The 20,695-nt window shown below is 33.7% G+C and overlaps 2 protein-coding genes across 2 annotated transcripts in view; one reads left to right on the forward strand and one right to left on the reverse strand.

Moving 5' to 3' along the window:
• CCNB2 (cyclin B2) overlaps positions 1–16,010 on the forward strand; it is a 39,127-nt gene extending 23,117 nt beyond the window's left edge. Inside the window, exons 4-9 of the mRNA XM_051980745.1 lie at positions 9,528–9,698; positions 9,795–9,953; positions 10,952–11,188; positions 11,676–11,816; positions 12,732–12,842; positions 14,009–16,010. Coding sequence (XP_051836705.1) covers positions 9,528–9,698; positions 9,795–9,953; positions 10,952–11,188; positions 11,676–11,816; positions 12,732–12,842; positions 14,009–14,119 — 930 coding nt within the window. The 3' untranslated portion in view covers positions 14,120–16,010. The remainder of the gene's footprint in view (positions 1–9,527; positions 9,699–9,794; positions 9,954–10,951; positions 11,189–11,675; positions 11,817–12,731; positions 12,843–14,008) is intronic.
• Positions 6,465–6,843, reverse strand: LOC127551203 (60S ribosomal protein L37a). The gene has a single exon (XM_051980746.1). The coding sequence runs from the start codon at positions 6,794–6,796 to the stop codon at positions 6,518–6,520; it is 279 nt and encodes a 92-aa protein (XP_051836706.1). The 5' UTR covers positions 6,797–6,843; the 3' UTR covers positions 6,465–6,517.
• Positions 16,011–20,695: the final 4,685 nt, after the last annotated feature.

Here is a 20,695-nt window from a genome sequence, read left to right on the forward strand (position 1 = left end):
ATTTTATTGGGATATAATTCCTAATTGCTTTAATGTTATCTTCATTGGTTATGTTATTGTGTGCAAAAAAGGTGCCACCTTTTCATTTTTGAAATTGGTAATTTGGCTTCATTCTTAATTTTTAAAAAATCAAATTAATCTATGGTTTGTCAATTTCATTTATGTTCCATAAAATTAGCTGTTAATTAGTTCAGGGATTTTTTTCTTTCAGTTTGATTAATCTTTCCTTTAATTTTTATATTTTGACACTTAATTGGGGATTTAAAATTTGTTGTTTTTCTAGTTTGTTGAAATACCCAATTCGTTGATCTGTTCTTTCACAGTTTTATTGATGTAAACGTTTAGTTATAAATGTTTTCATAACTACTGCTATGACTAAATGCCATAAATTTTGTTATGTTGTCCTATTCCATAATTTTTAATTAAAGTATTGATTGTTTCTGTGATTTGTTCTTTGATCCACTCATTCTTAGGATTAGGTTATTTAGTTGTAATTAATTTTTAACCTATGTTTCAAACATTTTTTATTGACTATAATTTTGTTGCAGTATTGCCTGAAAAAATTACACTTAATATTTCTGCTTTTCTGCCTTTGCTTGTGTGATTTTTATATCCTGACATATGTTCCTTTTTTTTTCTTTTTGGTGAAGCTGCCGTGCTGAGAAATAAGTATATTCTTTTTTATTCCCGTTCAACATTCTTCAGAGATGTCTCTGGACTTTTCTAAAATTCTATTAATTGCCTCAACTTCATTCTTGTTTATTTATGGTTAGATATATCTGTGTCTGAGAAGGGGTAAATTGAGCCTTCCGTCATTCATTAGTATAATTTTATTATTTCCTCCTGTAATTTATTTAACTTTTCCTTCAAGAATTTAGATGCTTTGTCTTTTGGTGCATATAAATTCAATATATTAATTCATTGTCTATAGTAGCTTTCAGCAAATTGTTGTTTCCCTGATTATTTCTCTTAATTATAACAATTTTTGCTTTTGTTTTGTCTAAGATCATGAATGCTATCTTTTTCTTTTTTTAAACTTTAACTGAAGCATAACATATTCTACTCCATCCCCTTATTTTAATGCTATGTGTTAACATACTATTTCAAGTGTATCTCTTGCTTATAAATAATATATTGTTGGATTCTAGTTTCCAATTTATTCTGTTATTATCTTCTATTTTATGGGTGACATCATCTCATTTATATTTATAATTAGGATATAAATATCTCTCCATCTTATTCTCTTATATTTAGACTTAGGCTTTTTCCCCATCTCCTCTTCAAGAGTCTATTTTATTTCTGACTACTGCTTCCCTTTAATGTGCCTTTCCTTTTATCTTCTCTTCCCCTTCCCTCATTTCTCTCAACCCTCATTTCTCTTACGTCCCTTTTGGGTAAGAGAAATTTCTATATCCGATATATGTAGTGTTTTTGTTGGTTTTCTGGAGGTCTTGGAGCAGCCTTCCTTTCAGTTGAGTAATCACCACAAGTATAGTCTGGAGTTAAAGTCCAAATCCTTTATTGTCTCCTTGCCTAGGGCTGGGCAGCTTTCTGGAGAACCTTTCAGACCCGCCTTGGTCTCAGTGGGGGAAGTGCAGGAGGCCAGCGACCAATTCCAGTGAGTTAGCACCTTGTTAGAATCCTTGTTTCAAATATCGAGTTCTGGCCCATAACAGGGGTGTGTGTGTGTGTGTGTGTGTGTGTGTGTGTGTGTGTGTGTGTGTGTGTGTGTGTGTTCTTTTCTCCATTTTAAACTTTGCCCACTTAGCCCCATTTTTTCCTCCATCATATAAGTTCTTTCTTTTGGTCCTCTTAAGTGAGATAATTTCCCCCATTTTTCTCCCTCTGTACTCTTTTTCACCCTTCTGTTCTTCCTTTGAGATCATCCCAACACAAAAGTCTCACACCTATACCTTCTTCTAGCTGACCTAATGATGATTGTTCTTAAGGGTCAGATATATTGTCCTCTGATCAAGGAATGTAAACAGTTTAACCTTAAATCCCTTTTGATTTCTCATTTGTATCTTTATCTTTGTAAGCTTCTCTTGAACGTTTCATTCAGCTTTGTTTTTTATTTTTATTGGGGATGCTTGAAATGTTTTTATTTCATTTTATATAATATGTATTTGCCATAGGATTATGCTCTTTTGTGGGTAAGTTATTCTTGGTGGTATTCCTAGCTCCTTTATTTTCTGGAATATCATTCTAAGCCTCTCATTCCTTTAACATGGTAACTGCCAAATCTGATGAGAACTTGATTGTGATGCCTTGTTATTTGAATTCTTTATTTCTGTTCACTTCTAGTATTTTCTCTTATACCTGAAAGATCTGGATTTTGGTTATAATATTCTTGGAAGTTTTCTTTTTGGGATTTTTTTTTTTTTTTTTTAGGCAACCAGTTGATTTTTTTTTTTTTTTTAACTTTCAATTTCATACTCTACTTCTATAATACCTGGGGCAGTTTTCCTTTATATTTTCTTGAAATGCTATCTTAAGGTTCTTTTTTTGCTCATGACTGTCGGATAAACCATGAATTCTTAAATTCTCTTTTTGATCTATTTTTCTAGGTTCTTGTTTTTCCTGTGAAATATTTCACTTTTTTTCCCCAATCTTTTGACTTGTTATTGTTTTCTGATGTCTCATTGGTTTATTAGTTTCCATTTGACCAATTTTAATTTTTAAAGAGTTATTCTCAGTGAGGTTTTTTTTTTTTAAATGATTTGGTCAATTCTGATTTTTAAGTAGTTATTTCCCTTAGCATTTTTTGTGCCTTAAAAAAAAAAAAGCAAGCTGTTAATTATATTTTTGTAATTTTCTTGCATATCCAGTTTTTCCTCTACTGCTTTTAATTGATTTTTGAAAAAAAAAAAAAAAGCTCTTTTTTTTTTTTTAAACTTTCTTTAGCTCTTGTAGAAATTCTTGATGAACTTGTGTTCAGTTTGCTATTTCTTGAGGCTTTGCTTGGAGGGTTATGATTGGAGTCCCTTCATTTATTTTGATGCTTTTGTGAGGAAATTTTCTAGTTTATGTAGTGGGATTAAATCATTCTAGATTTGGAGTTTCAAACTTTTTTTTTTTTTTTTTCATCATGGCACCTATTGGTAATCTGGTGAAATCTTTGGATCCCTCATTATGTTTGTGGCCTTCATTTGTAATAGAAGGAAATGCTAGTTTTTAGTGACAATAAAGATGTATTTCTTTTTCTTTTTTTAAAGTTCATACGTCTCATCTCTATTCCTAGGCTTCAAGTTGAGAATCTCTGTTCTAAGTCATTCTTTTGTTAATAACATCTCATTAACTTTTTTTCCCAGTGATTTCTTTTTGTTCTAATGGTAAAAATGTAAGAAGGAGCCCCTGGGAATAGACAACTTTTTCTTTTCTTTCTTTTTTTTTTTTTTTTCATAATTATAACTTTTTATTGACAGAACCCATGCCTGGGTAATTTTTTACAACATTATCCCTTGCACTCACTTCTGTTTCGACTTTTCCCCTCCTTCCCTCCACTCCGTCCTCCAGATGGCAAGCAGTCCTATACATGTTAAATATATCACAGTATATCCTAGATACAATATATGTGTGCAGAACCGAACAGTTCTCTTGTTGTACAGGAAGAATTGGATTCAGAACATAAAAATAACCCGGGAAGAAAAACAAAAATACAGACAGTTTACATTCATTTCCCAGTGTTCTTTCTTTGGGTGTAGCTGCTTCTGTCTATTATTGATCAATTGAAACTGAGTTAGAGCTCTTTAGACAACTTTTTCTAATGGCTTTTAGTCAATTTTTTCGATGTTGTGTACATAGAACCAGTTTAATGATTAAAGGAAAAATCTGTTATATCAAAACTATCATATTTTATTTGTTTTGATTTTCACAGATTTTCTTGTATTATACTCCTGTTTGCTGCATGGTAATCAGGTAAGCTAGATGGTACAGTTGATCAGAGTGCTGGCCCTAGAGTCAGAAGGACTCGAGTGTCTTAGACACTTACTAGCTGTGTGACTCACTTGACCCATTTGCCTCAGTTTCCTCATCTGTAAAATGAGCTGGAGAAAGAAATGGCAAAACACTCCCAGTATCTCCACCAAGAAAACTCCAAATGATGTTGAGATGAAGCAGATAATTAATGACTCAAAAATAATAAGCAATAACCAATAAGTATATGTAACATTCTTACAACTTTTTGCTATATTTGAAAAGCAAACCTAATCAAATGGAGAGTGTTGAATTTGGTAGCTGAGGACCTGTGTTCAAATCCTGACTGCCATTTTATTTGCTGTTGTAACCTTGGACTATTTAACCTTTTGGGGCCTTTTTTCATTGCTGTTTAAAAAAAAAAAAAAGATGTCAGATTGGCTAGAGTGACAAGGAAAGATAATGCAGAATGTTGGAGGGGATGTGGGAAAACAGGGACACTGATACATTGTTGGTGGAATGGTGAACACATCCAGCCATTCTGGAGAGCAATTTAGAACTATGCTCAAAAAGTTATCAAACTGTGCAGCAGTGTTTCTACTGGGCTTATACCCCAAAGAGATACTAAATAAGGGAAAGGGACCTGTATGTGCCAAAATGTTTGTGGCAGCCCTGTTTGTAGTGGCTAAAAACTGGAAAATGAGTGGATGCCCATCAATTGGAGAATGGTTGGGTAAATTGTGGTATATGAATGTTATGGAATATTATTGCTCTGTAAGAAATGACCAGCAGGATGAATACAGAGAGGACTGGTGAGACTTACATGAACTGATGCTAAGTGAAATGAGCAGAACCAGGAGATCATTATATACCTCAACAACGATACTGTTTGAGGATGTATTCTGATGGAAGTGGATCTCTTCGATAAAGAGAGCTAATTCAGTTTCAATTGATCAAGGATGGACAGAAGCAGCTATACCCAAAGAAAGAACACTGGGAAATAAATATAAACTGCTTGCATTTTTGTTTTTCTTCCCGGATTATTTATACTTCTGAATCCAATTCTCCCTGTGCAACAAGAAAACTGTTCGGTTCTGCACACATATATTGTATCTAGGATATACTGTAACCTATTCAACATGTAAAGGACTGCTTGCCATCTGTGGGAGGGGGTAGAGGGAGGGAGGGGAAAAATTGGAACAAAAGTGAGTGCAAGGGATAATGCTGTAAAAAATTATCCTGGTATGGGTTCTATCAATAAAAAGTTATTTAAAAAAAAAAAGAGCAAGATGGCTTAGATGATTGATAGTGTCCCTTCCAATTTTAGACCTATGATGTCATGATCTTACTAAGACTCTTGCCAACCTTGAGCCTCTTGTAAATCATTCTTTTACTCATTTCAATCATCCCCCAGAATGCACTTGAATTAGTATGCTAGTTATGCTACTACTCAAATTTGGCCTTTCAAAAGCACTTTTAACTGTAACTGGTTGACATGATCTTCCAGAAGCACCTACCTTCTCTGATTAGCAGAAATTCTACCTAAGAATAGTTGGCTCAGTGGTCTTACGAAACTGTGGGGCTCAAATTAGGATTTTAGTCTCTATTTATTTCTTTTTATTTTTTATTTTTTTACTAAAGTTTAGATTTCTAACTTTCTGTTTCCTGCCATCGTATTTTTCCCAAGTTACACTTTTCTCTCGTTTTACCCTTTCTCTCCTTACCAGTGTTTTGTTTCTGACCACCACCTCCTGCAATCTATTCTCCCTTTTTTCAGCTCCCCCCCTTATCCTCCTACTTCTGCTTCCTCTTCTATTAGCCTCCCTTTTACATTTCCTCTTTCTTCTTCTGTTAGCCTATAGGGTGAGACAAATTTCTATACCAAACTAAGTATGTATATTATTTCCTCTTTGAGGCAAATCCGATGAGATTAAGGTTCAAATAATGCTCACCCCCCTTCCTTCTTTCCCTCAACTATAATAGGTCTTTTGTGCCTCTTCATATGATGTAATTTACCCCCTTTTATCTCACCTTTTCTCTCGTACAATCCCTTTTTCTCTTCTAATTTCTTTTTTTATATAATCACATTAAAGTCAACTAATAACCCTACAACCTCTACCCTTTCTAACTGCTTTGACAAAGATAGTTCTCAAGAGTTAAATGTATTATCTTCTCATGAAGAAGTAAAAACATTTTAACCTTTAAAAGACATTTTTTTTCCTTTCTTCCATTTATCTTTTTATATTTCTTTTGAGTCTTGTATTTGGAGACCAAATTTTCTGTTTGGCTCTGGTTTTTTCATCAGACATAATAAAAAGTCCCCTATTTCATTGAATATCCATCTTTTCTCCCAAAAGCTAATGCTTAATAATGTTAGGTAGTTGATTATTGGGTGTAATCCAAGTTTCTTTGCCTTCTAGAATATCATATTCCAGGCCATATGATCTTTTAATATGGAAACTGCTAGGTTCTGGGTAATCCTAATTATGGCTCTTAAGTATTTGAATGGTTTCTTTTTTTTTTGTTTTGTTTTTTTTTGTTTTTTTCCATAAATTAACCCATTTATTGTTGGAGTATGGGCTACAGATATTTGATAAAGATTTTACTGGTCTTTCAATTCCTTCAATCTTCTGATGGCAGATTTGACTGTGACTGCAGAGGTGGTATTGTAGGTCCATGCACCACCAGCTACTGTTTTCATACAGGATCCACAATGCCAGATACCCACGGCCCGTCTCTTCATTTTGGTCTTGCCACAGAAGGAGCAGGTATACTTGGCATGCTGGCTAATTTCAATTTTCTTCACCATTTTTCTGAGGGACGCACCGTAACGTGTTCCATATTTACCAACAATTCCGACCTTCTTGGTACGTTTAGCCATGTTGACAGACGTAGGGCCGGAGCTCGGAGAGGCTGAATTGTTTCTTTATAGCTGTTTGAGTATATTCCTTTAATCTGATAATACTGGAATTTAGCTACAATATACTTTTTTTTTTTTGGTACAATATACCTTTTAATTTTAATTTTGGAACCTCAGGAGATGATTGTTGGATTCTTTCAGTGGTGATTTTACGCTCTCATTCTAGGACATCAAGGCAATTTTCCTTGCTGATTTCTTAAAAGATGCTGTCTAGGCTCTCTTTTTTTTCATTGTGGCTTTTAGTCCAATAGTCTTTTATAGTCCAATAATTCTTAGAGTGTCTCTTCTGGATCTATTTTTCAGGTCAGTTTTTTCCAACGAGGTATTTTCAATCTTTTCAATTTTTTTATTTTTTTGACTTTGTTTGATTCTTGATGTCTCATTGAAAAATTCACTTCTATTTGTCCAATTCTAGTTTTTAGTGAAATATTTTCTTCAGTTAGCTTTTTTTTTTTAACCTCTTTTTGCATTTGGCCAACTGTACTTTTTTTTTTCTTTTTCTTTTCTTTTCTTTTCTTTTCTTTTCTTTTCTTTTCTTTTCTTTTCTTTTCTTTTCTTTTCTTTTCTTTTCTTTTTCTTTTCTTTTCTTTTCTTTTCTTTCTTTCTTTCTTTCTTTCTTTTTCTTTCTTTCTTTCTTCTTTCTTTCTTTCTTTCTTTCTTTTTCTTTCTTTCTTTCTTTCTTTCTTTCTTTCTTTCTTTCTTTCTTTCTTTTCTTTCTTTCTTTCTTTCTTTCTTTCTTTCTTTCTTTCTTTCTTTTCTTTCTTCTTTCTTTCTTTCTTTCCTTTCTTTCTTTCTTTCTTTCTTTCTTTCTTTCTTTCTTTTTCTTTCTTTCTTTTCTTTTCTTTCTTTCTTTTCTTTCTTTCTTTCTTTCTTTCTTTCTTTCTTTTCTTTCTTTCTTCTTTCTTTCTTTTTTCTTTCTTTCTTTTCTTTCTTTCTTTCTTTCTTTCTTTCTTTCTTTCTTTCTTTCCTTTCTTTCTTTCTTTCTTTCTTTCTTTCTTTCTTTTCTTTCTTTCTTTCTTTCTTTCTTTCTTTCTTTCTTTCTTTCTTTCTTTCTTTCTTTCTTTCTTTCTTTCTTTCTTTCTTTCTTTCTTTCTTTCTTTCTTTCTTTCTTTTCTTTCTTTCTTTCTTTCTTCTTTCTTTCTTTCTTTCTTTCTTTCTTTTCTTTCTTCTTTCTTTCTTTCTTTCTTTCTTTCTTTCCTTTCTTTCTTTCTTTTTCTTTCTTTCTTTTCTTTCTTTCTTTCTTTCTTTTCTTTCTTTCTTCTTTCTTTCTTTCTTTCTTTCTTTCTTTCTTTCTTTCTTTCTTTCTTTCTTTCTTTCTTTCTTTCTTTCTTTCTTTCTTTCTTTCTTTCTTTCTTTCTTTCTTTCTCTTTCTTTCTTTCTTTCTTTCTTTCTTTCTTTCTTTCTTTCTTTCTTTCTTTCTTTCTTTCTTTCTTTCTTTCTTTCTTTCTTTCTTTCTTTCTTTCTTTCTTTCTTTCTTTCTTTCTTTCTTTCTTTCTTTCTTTCTTTCTTTCTTTCTTTCTTTCTTTCTTTCTTTCTTTCTTTCTTTCTTTCTTTCTTTCTTTCTTTCTTTCTTTCTTTCTTTCTTTCTTTTCTTTTTTCTTTCTTTCTTTCTTTCTTATAATTATAATTTTTTATTGACAGAACCCATGCCTGGATAATTTTTTACAACATTATCCCTTGCACTCACTTTTGTTCCTACTTTTCTCCTCCCTCCCTCCATCCCCTTCCCCAGATGGCAAGCAATCCTATACATGTTAAATATGTCATAGTATATCCTAGGTACAATATATGTGTGCAGAACTGAACAGTTCTCTTGTTGCACAGGAAGATTTGGATTCAGAAGGTAAAAATAACCCAGGAAGAAAAACAAAAATGCAAACAGTTTACATTTATTTCCCAGTGTTTTTTCTTTGGGTGTAGCTGTTTCTGTCTATCATTGATCAATTGGAATTTAAATAAGTAAGGAACATTATTCATAACTTTATACTGCTATTCTATATACTATACTGCCTCTTCTATACCTCAGATAGATAAAGGCTTTATGTCAGGTAGCTAAAGGTCTAGGCCTTACTTATCATTTTACTTTTTTTAAAAATTTCAGCTAGACATATGCACATTTCAGTTAAAAAAATGATGGTTGTATTAATTTCTTGATAAAAGAGAATTCCAACTAGATCAGCATTTGAAGTTAAAATGTTAGATTATGCAGGCTATTTCCTCCTCTTATTTATCTTTATATTGGAAGAAGAAAAGCAGATTGTCCTAATCTTTTAGATTCAAGTGATTTCTCAGTTTAGAATGATTTAGTCTAACAGAAGAGAACATTCTTTCTTTACCTGCAGAAGCTACTTCTGTTGATTTGGATTCTTACGTTGGTAGTTTCTGAATCCAGATGTTTAGATGATGTTTTCCAGTTTTCTGGTGTAACTTTAAAAAACAATCTTCATCAGCAAATAATTACCTGAAGGATTCAACCTTATCACGGAAACTTATTGCAGTTGTTTTATGCCATTACTGTTCATTCACATATTTTCAATTTGAACTAAAAAAGAGGTATTCTTCCTTTTTTTTGTTTTTGTTTTTGTTTTTGTTTCAAAAAACAACAAAAACCTCTTAAGGTCTGAAGTGTAAAATCTGTTTTTTAAATTTTTTATTTTTGTGCACCTTATAATTTTAAATTCTCTTGTTTTAGGGTCTGTCTCCAACCCCTATGGATGTTTCTATGAAGGAAGAAGACCTATGTCAGGCTTTCTCTAATGCACTATTATGCAAGATAGAGGATATTGATAGTGAAGACTGGGAGAATCCTCAGCTTTGTAGTGACTATGTAAAGGATATTTACCAGTATCTGAGACAACTTGAGGTAGAACTGTTTACATGTATAGAATATTGTATTACTTTGGAGGACTGTATCCATAGCAACAGATGACAATAGGGTTATTGTTTTTAAATTTTACAGGTTCAGCAATCTATAAACCCACATTTCTTAGATGGAAAAGAAATCAATGGGCGGATGCGTGCAATCCTTGTTGATTGGTTGGTACAAGTCCATTCCAAATTTCACCTTCTGCAGGAAACTCTTTATATGTGTATTGCTATCATGGATCGTTTCTTACAAGTAGGTATTACATAAAAATTTCATATAAATGATTTTGTTAATCTCTTTGGGCTACTTTGTTATCTTTTATGTATCTGCTTCTGGAAAGAAAGCTGAATTTTCATATTTTGTATTCATAATCTATAGTGCCTTACACACAGTGGGCACTTAATAAATATTTGCTAAATTAGAAATCAAGTTTGGATCTCCATAGTTTTTAAAGATGAGGCCTGAAAGCTAGCTAAGGAAGTTTGGAAGCTTTAACTCCTAAAGTAATAACCCAAACAACTTGAATCATTTTTTTCACCAGAATATATATGTCTTTTTTTCCCCTGAGGCAATTGGGGACTTGTCCAGGGTCACACAGCTAGAAAGTGTTAAATATCTGAGGCTACATTAGAACTCGGGTCCTCCTGACTTCAGGGCTGGTGCTCTATCCACTGCACCACCTAGCTGCTGTATACATGTGTCTTTTTGATCAAATTGTATGATCCTTTGCTAGGGGTAAAAATGACTTTAAAAATTTCAGTTTGACAAAACAGATAAATAATGCTACCACATTTTATTTAAAGTTTTAATTAAGTTAAACACATCATAATTTTAAAAGTAATTCCACAGGTTATAGCATATTTGACTGTAATATTTATATATTAAGAGTTTCTCGCCTATAGAATGTTCTTTTTTCCCCATAACTTATAAATATGATTTACTCCAGGCAATGGACTGATCTGAGGTTTGCAACAATGAAGAAAACTTCTTTCCTTTATCCCCAGCCATCACCATCCAGGAGGGCAGGGACAACCACCCCAGGCTTAACTCTCAGTATTCCAGCTTGATTCACCTTAGGGAATGAGTAGGAATTCTTCACTTCTGAGAAGTCCTTTTCCCCATTGTCTGTTCCACATACGTGTCCTAGATTCTAGAGTCCCTTTCAATAATTTGCAGGGTTTGCAAATGTGTGAGGGAGGCTTTGGTCTCTTGTTGTTTTGTGTGTAATAGAAAAAACATTTATCATGTAGGTTCAACCAGTCTCTCGGAAGACGCTTCAGTTGGTTGGAGTTACAGCTTTGCTTTTGGCTTCCAAGTATGAGGAGATATTCTCTCCAAATGTTGAGGACTTTGTTTATATCACAGATAATGCATATACTAGCTCTCAAATTCGAGAAATGGAAATTTTGATTCTGAAAGAATTGAAATTTGAATTGGGCCGGCCACTTCCACTCCATTTCTTAAGAAGAGCATCAAAAGCTGGTGAGGTAAGGGTCTTCAGTTTACTGCAACTACCAATTAAGATTTTGAATAACTGCTATTTTCACTGTTAATTTTGACATTTAAAATAACATACTACCTTACATCCATTTATCTGATAGGAAATTATAAATTTACTAGGAAATGTCTTTACCTTTCTTTTCCATTGCTTCCTTTTTGTGTTAGAACATGCAACAGTTTTCAGTACCCAGCAAGGGTGGGGTGCCTGTATAGTTTTACCCTGGATTATTTATTTTTTGATTTTTCAATTTCATTAGGGTTATATAGCTACTCTGTAATACTAATTTTCTAGAGTTGCCAGGGACCACGAGGAGTTAAGAACCTTGTCCAGGGTCACTTAGTCAGTATTTTGAAAGAGGTAGGATTTTTTGTCCTAGTTGTTGGTCCTCTATTCACTATACCATGGTTTCTCACTTGACTGATTTTTTTGAAGTTAACAACACTGATGCTATAATGAATGTGATTCTTTCACAGGCAGATGCCGAACAGCATACCTTAGCCAAATACCTGATGGAGCTAACGATTGTTGATTATGACATGGTGCATTATCATCCTTCTCAGATTGCTGCTGCTGCTTCTTGCTTGTCTCAGAAAGTTTTAGGTCAAGGGAAATGGGTGAGTGCAGAATTTTGTCAGAAGCTTATGATACAGTTTAGGGTCTCCTGATGGGAGGTGGGGGAAAAGTGGCAACTCTTTTTTTTTCCTAGGTGTGCTCATTTCAGCTTACTTGCTTCAAACTTTGTGTAACTGCCCTTCTGGAATATACGTTTGTTAGTTTTCAAATTTTCATCATGCTTCATTAGTTTGTTTCAAAAGTCCTGCTCTTTTTTTTTTGCTTCTGCATAATTCTCAGAGTTCATATTTACTCTATGGATGAAAGTATGAATTTTGGCTTTCAAGAAGTTATCTTAAGATCCAAATTGATAAGTCCTATTAATAACATTCATTAAACTGAAAGCCAATTTTAACTAGTTGGTCTAGTGGTGTCTTGTTTACTATGCCTTAATAAAGTAGCATAAAAATCCCTATAGGGTAACATTTTATTTAGTTTAATGGGTGCGCTGCTTTTGGCAACATTTTATTTCCTATTTCTGACAAGAGACCTCAGCTTTCAGCTATAGAAGTAGAGATACTTCTTATGTAAGGGGATTCAACATAAGTTTACCTTGCCTTTTGATTTTTGTTCCACATTACATACTTCATCTAAGATGAAAACTTTATTTATAGAAAAATAGTTCTATATTATTCTGTGAAAACAATCAGTTCATTTAAAAATATTAAAATTTCACTTAGTTCAGGGCCTCAGAGTAAAAATATAGTCCTTAGATATAAGGGATATAAGAAGCTGACAGTCCAACTGATTAATATATCAGTGTTAAGGACCCATTTTTTTTTTAATGATGAGATTCTTGTTTTAGAAAATCACCTAAACTGTCTTTGTAAAATGAGCTATTCTAAGATGTTGAAGTGTTAACAGATTTCCTTTCTTAAGGCCATTGCTTACCTCTTTATTCTACTTGTATATTCTAGAGCTTAAAGCAACAGTATTATACTGGCTACTTAGAGAATGATGTATTAGAAGTGATGCAGCATATGGCCAAGAACATAGTAAAAGTAAATGAAAACTTGACAAAATTTATTGTAAGTATTATTTCTTCTTCAGTTTTGGAATTGTTAAATAAATGGCTTACTCAGTAGAATATATGCAAGACAATTCCTACAAAAGATTTTTTATGTATTTGTAATATAGTTTTGGGGTGGTACTTTGTCAGTCAGCTCTGGAAATATTTAGGACTTATTAGTTTCATAATGGGGATACTTCATTATTCAAAATCAGAAGTCCTAGTTTTGAAATCTGATTTTGCCTCCAATTACCTACATGACCTTGGGCACATACATTTAATTCACTAAACTCTAGTTTCCTCCAAAACGAGAGGTTTTAATTAGTTCTCTAAGGGTCTCCTCCAGTTGTTTTTCTTGAAAATTTATCTTTATACCACTTTATCATCTTGAGCTTCTAAAAGAAAAGATCAAAAGGAAGATGGAACTATGTGAAGGATGAGTAACCAGAAATATTTATGGAAGGCTTTCTAAGTAGCTGGGAGAGCTTTGTGGCTGCTTTAAAGCAGGTCAGCGGATCCCTCTACTGTCTGTATGGACAAATTGCAGTCTGTCTTCCTCATAAACAAGAACTTTTTCTTTAAAAGGCCTCTTGTTATTCTCTTCTAATTTACCCAAGGAAAAGAGCTACTTGCCCCAAGTCCTGGATTCACTTTCCTGGATATGAGATTGACTAGAATATCAGGCACTGATGTCCCTTTTGGGGTCTCATTTGTTCTAGTAAGTCATATCCAGGGTCTTGATGATTTTAACCTATTGATCATTAGCTTGCTGGGCTTTATTGCTTACTGTGACAGGTCTGAAACTATCTCCTCAGTCTATAAACTTTACTCTTTGGATTCCCAAAACACTTTATCTCCATAAACAATATGTAGTCTTTTTTCTTGCTATTAACAAATATGGGAGGAACCAAGAATATTTAGCGTTATTGAGCTCACAGGGTGATTCTGAAGTGGTGTTGAGGGTTAAACAGAATAACATTTTTGAGTAATTGATCCTGTAACTATAAATAAAGCACCACAAAAATGACTATTGTTTTACATCTTAGAGCTTCCACATCTCCCTTCTCAGCAGATAATAATCCTTTTTGGAGAATCAATGTTAGATCACATTTTTATGTTTTATCAGCTGCTTTTGGAAATGACTAGAACTAACATCTTGACATTGTTTCGCTTGAAATCATTTAGGCCATCAAGAATAAGTATGCAAGTAGCAAACTCATGAAGATCAGCACCATTCCTCAGCTAAATTCAAAAATTGTCCAAGACCTTGCTTCACCTTTATTGGGAAGGTCATGAGATGATTGGACTCAAGCTGGAAGAATCCTCAGTCCACAAAGTCTTGTATGTCGGCATTCATTTGGCACATCTGCTTTCGTACATGATCTTTCGGCCTGCTTTGTGGAACCTTTTTATTTTATTTTCTCAATGTATATTGAGGAAAAATAAAACCATAATTTTCCTTAAGGAAACTTGTGTATATTTTCCCTCAGAATTTAATGCTCAATCATTGTAAACTTGTTTTGATTTGGCATTGTTATACACAGCAATTAAGGAGTAACTGATACAAACTTTCCTTTTATTCTCCCAAAGATGACTGAATTTCAAAAGCTTTTGAATAGGATAAAGGTTTGAATTTTTAAAAAAAATTTGTATGTGAACCGATTTTTGGCATAGCTATTGATCAGTTCAAGATGGAATAAGCAGGAAGATTTCAGTTAGGCATGCTTAGTTTTTTCTGATTTTGCATATAGAAATGGCTAGCATCAGGGCATAGTTAGGAGGAAAGTATCCAGGAAGCTTTTTTCTTGAGTGAGTTGGGAATGAATGGCTTTTATGTTCCTCATGTGTTGGATAGCTAGCAGATACAAGTTAGGGTGATTAGGGGCATTATTCCCTTTTTGCAAAAGGGAAATGTGTTACTTGCACATTTTAGTTTTGGAACTTAGAATAATGTTTCTCAGTAATATTTATTAAAAGATTTATATGCTAACAACTTTTTAAATTATATTTTTTCTACAGGAATACTTTCTAAGCTCCAAATAACTTCTTAATATGAACTTTGGGAATGTAATCAATAAGTTTGGGACTTTTCTATTACTGTGACAGTGTGATTGTATGAACACCAGAGTCACAAATAGGATAAAAATCATTCTGTGTGCCAAGAATGGACTTCTAACAATTTCAAAGCCCACTTTCTTATTTTATCACAAAATAGATTCCCTCCTTAGTTCTTGAATCAAAAAGGGGAATAATTATGCTTGTGTAAGTAAGGGTTATTAGAGTTCTGACTTGGGCACGCTCTCCCATACCTTTTCTAGTTTATGCAGATCAAAATAATTTGAGCTTTCAATGGCAAGTTGAAGGTTCACTTGAAGTGAATATCATTTGTAAATCTTATGGAGACTTTAAAAATCTAAAATGTCACTTTCTTCCTTTTTTAACTTGGCAAAAACCATGAGTAGGTAAGAAAATACCATAGCAACTTTCTTGCTGCCAAGTCAAAATGTATGTGATCAGGAAATGCATTTATTCTTAAAAGGTCTTTAATCAAAGCAAGATTATATATCTAGCCATTATTGATACTGCTCTCCATGTTGTACTGATCAATTTTATGGGCAGACTGTCAAATGAAACATATTTTAAAGGTTATTCAAAAACATTTTTCATATAATATTACTTAGCCTGATGCAGGACTAATTTAGTTTCAGGATATAGAAATAAAAGGTCCTTTCATAGTTTATATATATATTATATTTTGTGAGGCAATGTACCTAAAATGTAATCAGTGTAAATAAATTATAACCTTGGAAACAATCTAGGTTGTTAAAGTATATTTATATGAAGAGGAGGAGTGTGATAATGAAAAGTACAAACAGAATGGTGATGGTCTGCTTGGAACACAGAAAGAGGAGGGTAGGAATTTGTTTCTAGCACACTGTCCAGGGCAGGAGTAGGCAACTAATCCTAGTTGTTCTAGGACAAATATCCTGAAGATGAAGAAGATCCTGGCTCTCTCTCATCTTAATGAGAAATATATCTAGAACTGTCCCTTTCTTCACTCTGATCTTCCATTCACCTAGCAACCTTCTGATCTATAATTTGATTTTTCTAGTAGACTTTTCCACCAGGAAGGGTATATTGTACCAATGTTTCCCTCTGTAAATCAATAAATTTCCATTTTGCTTTATATTCGAGTCTTTTGTGAGTTTAGTTATTATGAATTAGTTCACTAGAGCCTGATCACCGTGGATGATCTGAGGAAAATTATTTATGGCTTGTACAAAGAAAAGGGAAACTTCAGGTTTATCTTCCACATAGCCTGCGAACTTCCCTTTGTCAACATTGCTACAGAAATCTCTGAACTCTTAAAATTACTCTGCCTCCCCAGTTCTCAGTAATAGAAGAGTACAATTTCTAAATGGGTTTGGGAAGGTAATTCCAGTTCCTCTGGCCCTCAGCCAGTGGAGAACCAGGGTGACCTACAGTCTTTCCCCTTCTGGCTGTAATTAAACAGCTATAGGTTCACATCCAGAAGGCAGCTTACAGCAGTTTATAAAAGTGAACTGCTCCTGTCCTAGAAGCTGGTTGGGGTAATCATTGTATAATGATAATACTTACACTATGGTCTCCCTGATTCTTTTGTTTGCTCCTAAGGGCTTCCTTTCTTGCCTTTTCCACTTAATGAAGTGGTTATTTAATACTCCATGCTCATACATCCTTTTCTCTCAAGAGGGTAAAAATCTCAAGTATTTAATTTTTATTTTCTTTTACTTGTTTGTAGCCCTCAGGTTGTGACTTTCAGTGATAGCCAGTGTCAGAGGTAGGATTTTAACCTAAATCTTGCTGATTTTGACAAACTTGTATAATACCAGGTTGCTTCTCTAGAGCCCCTTTTTATGTAAGTTCATTAATAACATGAATTTAGAGAAGGGTCAAATTGTCCCATGAAATAAAAAGAAAAATCTGTTGTAAAATGGTAAATATCCTATCCATATCCCGCACTTTTTTTTTTTTAAGGGGCTGTATTATCTTTTAGACTTAATTTGTGGTAACCCATTTAATGGATATTTTTCGTGGGAAGAGATCCCTCAAATCTTGAATGATTTGTCCAAGCCACACTGTTAGGTGAGAGAAAGGTATGTGTAGGCTTTGAGCTATAAGAGTGCCATAGGAACAATGTGTCACTAATGGGCACAATTTAATTACAAGAAATCCAGAAATATTGGTGGCAGCACCTCATTTTATTTCTTCAGTCTGTTTCCTATCTTATTTTTTTGGAAAAGCAAAACAAGTATTTTAATGTTTAAAAAAAAGGCATTTTCCCTTTGATACTATACTCTCTGGCTTGGCAGAGCTTATTACCTGGCCCTCTTTAATAAAAGGTAGGCCAGCTCTGCAACTGGATTTCATGAAACACACAAGATGTAAATTTTAACAAACAAACAGTACACATAGCTGACGGGAATTTTCAAGTACAACTTAGTTCTCCATTTGTTGCTGGCCCTAATTAAAGATGGTTGCCATGTTTCAGAGTATTCCAGTGTTATTAACAGCCCTATGGTATCAGTATCGGATAACTTCTCAGGACCTGAGCTGCTCTGGCACTATCTCAACTACTCATCCTTTTTTTGTTATCCTCTCGTTTGTGTAGTTTTTATTTCTGTAACAAAATTTTTGTTTGTTTCTTGAAGTCAGAACTTTTTTCTGTTGGCTGTCCCTTTGGATGAGTAGCACTTGGAGTGGGTATCTGTAAAATAAAATTCAGTAAACAATTGCTAGGGGGAGAAAACTTAAGCTTTTTCTGAGGACTTTAAAATCAGAAAAATAAGTTGTTTCCTCTAGTTTTCCTATACCTACTTTAATCACCCCCACTTTGGGGGTATTTAAGTATGAAGGTTATTAAATTAATAAATACATCAAAATAAGTAACAAGGTATTAAGTAGTTCCAAGTATAATGGAATTTGTTTCAAATGGTTATATATGCATAGCTTATATTAAATTGCTTGCCTTCTCAGTGGAAGGAGGAAAGAATTTAGAATTCAAAAAAAATTTTTTTAAATTGTATATGTAATTGTGAAAAAATAAAATGCTAAATAAAATTTTTTAAAAAGTCAAAATAAGTTAAAACTTAGATCTTTCTAAACAATGGCTTCAGATCTATAAGGCTGCATAAAATCCAGTGTTTAAATTTTAATTTTCCTTAAAAGTATTCTTCTGCCTTCTTTCTCTCCCACTCATGACTTTAAAGGACAAAAATAGCAGAAAACATGCAATTTATTTGTATAGGAATCGCCCTGGTGTGGAAACAGTATCTGCTTGACAATTTAGAGGGTTAGAAAGTTGCTTAGAGAACTCAGGATTAGTTAGGAGTCTTGCTCAAGTTCACATAGGTAAGATGTATCAGAGAGATTCAACCAGAATGCAGCTTCTCTCCTGGCTTTGCTATCTATTATACAACTGCCTATGTATGATTTTAAAATTAAGCCAAATTTTACATCTTTACCTCAAATCTTGCCTCTTTCCCCTGGACACAATTATTTATTCACTTAGCTAATACATAATGAATATCTGCTATTTAAAAAGTACTATGTAAAACACAGATATGCACAAGATATTGTCCCTGTTCTCAAAAAACTTATAATTCATATACTAAAATTTGGCAATAACTAGCTAAATGAGTGGGTTCTTATCCATATAGTACCTTAGCTTAAGCAGATAGTGACTTTGGGAAAGAATTCAGTTGCTTGACACAGGTATAAGACCAATGACTAAGTTGATTAAAAAGGAAAAAAAAAATAGATTACATAAAAGAGAATTCTTTCCAGGTCTAACTTAGAAGATTCACAGGGACAAACAGTTTAAATGGGAAATTTCAACAGGCTAAATGAATTAAACTTCTAGGTTTTCAGAAAGTATTTCTTTAAATTCTAGACTACTGAATTTATAAGCTATAGCTTGTCAACCATTAGCTTTTTACAAATATATCCCCGTGGGGAGGGAAAGGGATTGGATATCAGGGTTCTAGTTCTGATTTGGTCTGTAGTAAATTGTGATTTGAGTATTGCCATTTGGCTGCTCCATGTCTTTTATCAACTAGGGATATTTATCTCCCAGGGTGTTGAGGACAAAGTGTTGTTCATTTGTATGAAGAAGTGATCTGTGCTAAGAAGGCAGAAGGGCTTATCACTAGGGAAAGTGGGGCCCAGAAAAGTAAAAGGTAGTCCAGAACAGGTAGGAGAAATTATCAAGAAAAATTAAAAAAAAAAAAGAAAAGAAACGAAAAGAAACAGCAAGACCAAGAAGGAAGAAAAAGGATAAAAGGGAAAATGTGAGCAACTTTGAGAATGGGAGGATTTTGTGAGAAAACCCTTTCTGGGGAATAATTTTGAGATTTCAGAAGGAATCTGCTTGGCAAGGGATTTTGTGATGGAAGATGCCATGTATTTGGCGACATAAACTGATTGGAATTTGGTGGAAAATCTGCAAGTAGGCAAAAAAAAAAAAAAAAAAATCTCAAGGAAAATAACCAAATACTTGTCTATCACAAGGATCTTGACTAAATTTGTACTTTACCCAGATTTCCTTTCTGGTATCTGCTGCTAGAACCCAGGCAAACACAATGATTACAGAAAGGAGCAACCTCTGAAGAAAATAAACAGTAGTTGACTTTCGCCTACTATATAGAAACCCTTTTATCTTCCATCCCTTTTATTTTTCTAATCAATGCCTGCAGATCTATAAAAATCTTGGATCTTTTCCAGCTAGGGATCTCCTCAAATGTTATGGAATGGGAATTGCTGGCCCTCAGTTTAATTTTACCTCATTTTCCGAAATAAACCTTTTAAAATAATATTACCCTTTTCTCCCATTTTTTCTGGGTCATTTAATTATTTTATTAAACCTATCAGGTAGTTAATAAAAGGATGGTCACTTGACTGTCTCTCTTCTACCAAAGAAACCTAATAGCAGTGGGGTCACAGGTTATATATCTTTTGAAGAGGTGTTCCTATATCTTTTGAAGAGGTGTTCCTGAAAGGTAACAATCAATTCAGATCAGTTAACACATCAAGATCTTGAAATGTGATTTGGACTAATCAAGTCTTGATCAGAGAGACATCAATTTTCATATCACCATATTATCTGTTTTGAAATGGGGAGAATCAACCTTTCCCAGGCCTATCTGAGCAAACAATGCCTTAACTCCCTTTTTCAATAAAGAAATAGTACTGTAGCCATAACAAAGGACCGAGGCCCCCTAACTCTCCACATGGTGTAGGGGACCAGATTTTGACATTAGGAAGAGTCTGGAGTCAAATGAGTGGCCTCTGAGCTTCAGTTTCCTCCTGTGTAAAATGGAGATAACATACACAGAATGTTTTGAAGCAAACAGGAAATCATGTAGATAAAGTGATCTGTAAACTTTAAAAACTTCATATAAACATCAGTTACTACTATGCATTTGTGCCCTCCCTACTTAAGGTTTCTAAAGATGACATTCTTTCCTTCTTTCTCCAAACTCCCAAGAGGAAAAGTAGATGATAGCGAGCGGTTTGCCCAAAGGTTAAGGATTAGTAGTAGAAGTACTTGTGATTATTGGGTCCAGGATCAGGCTGGGCAAGCATTTGGACTAAGTGTGTTAGGTCTAGCATAAAAAGGCTAGGCCTTGGGAAATGAGAATTGATAGGGCTGGAGATTGTCCCTAGTAAAGCTAGAGAAATCAGAAAGGGGAGTGATTTTCACCCCTAAGCAGAGCATATGAGACGTAGGATATTATAGGAAGAAGAGAGAAGGTAGATGGGATAATATCCTACCCCTCCCTCCAGTTTGTGGTGATCTCACTACGCCCTCTATCTCTGGGTATTGCTTTCCCC

Source organism: Antechinus flavipes, chromosome 2 (assembly GCF_016432865.1).
Source record: "Antechinus flavipes isolate AdamAnt ecotype Samford, QLD, Australia chromosome 2, AdamAnt_v2, whole genome shotgun sequence".
Classification (NCBI taxonomy): Eukaryota; Metazoa; Chordata; class Mammalia; order Dasyuromorphia; family Dasyuridae; genus Antechinus; species Antechinus flavipes.

What these genes read in the sequence shown, in the direction of transcription:
- LOC127551203 (XM_051980746.1), bottom strand. Translation starts at nt 6,796, where the DNA reads ATGGCTAAACGTACCAAGAAGGTCGGAATTGTTGGTAAATATGGAACA.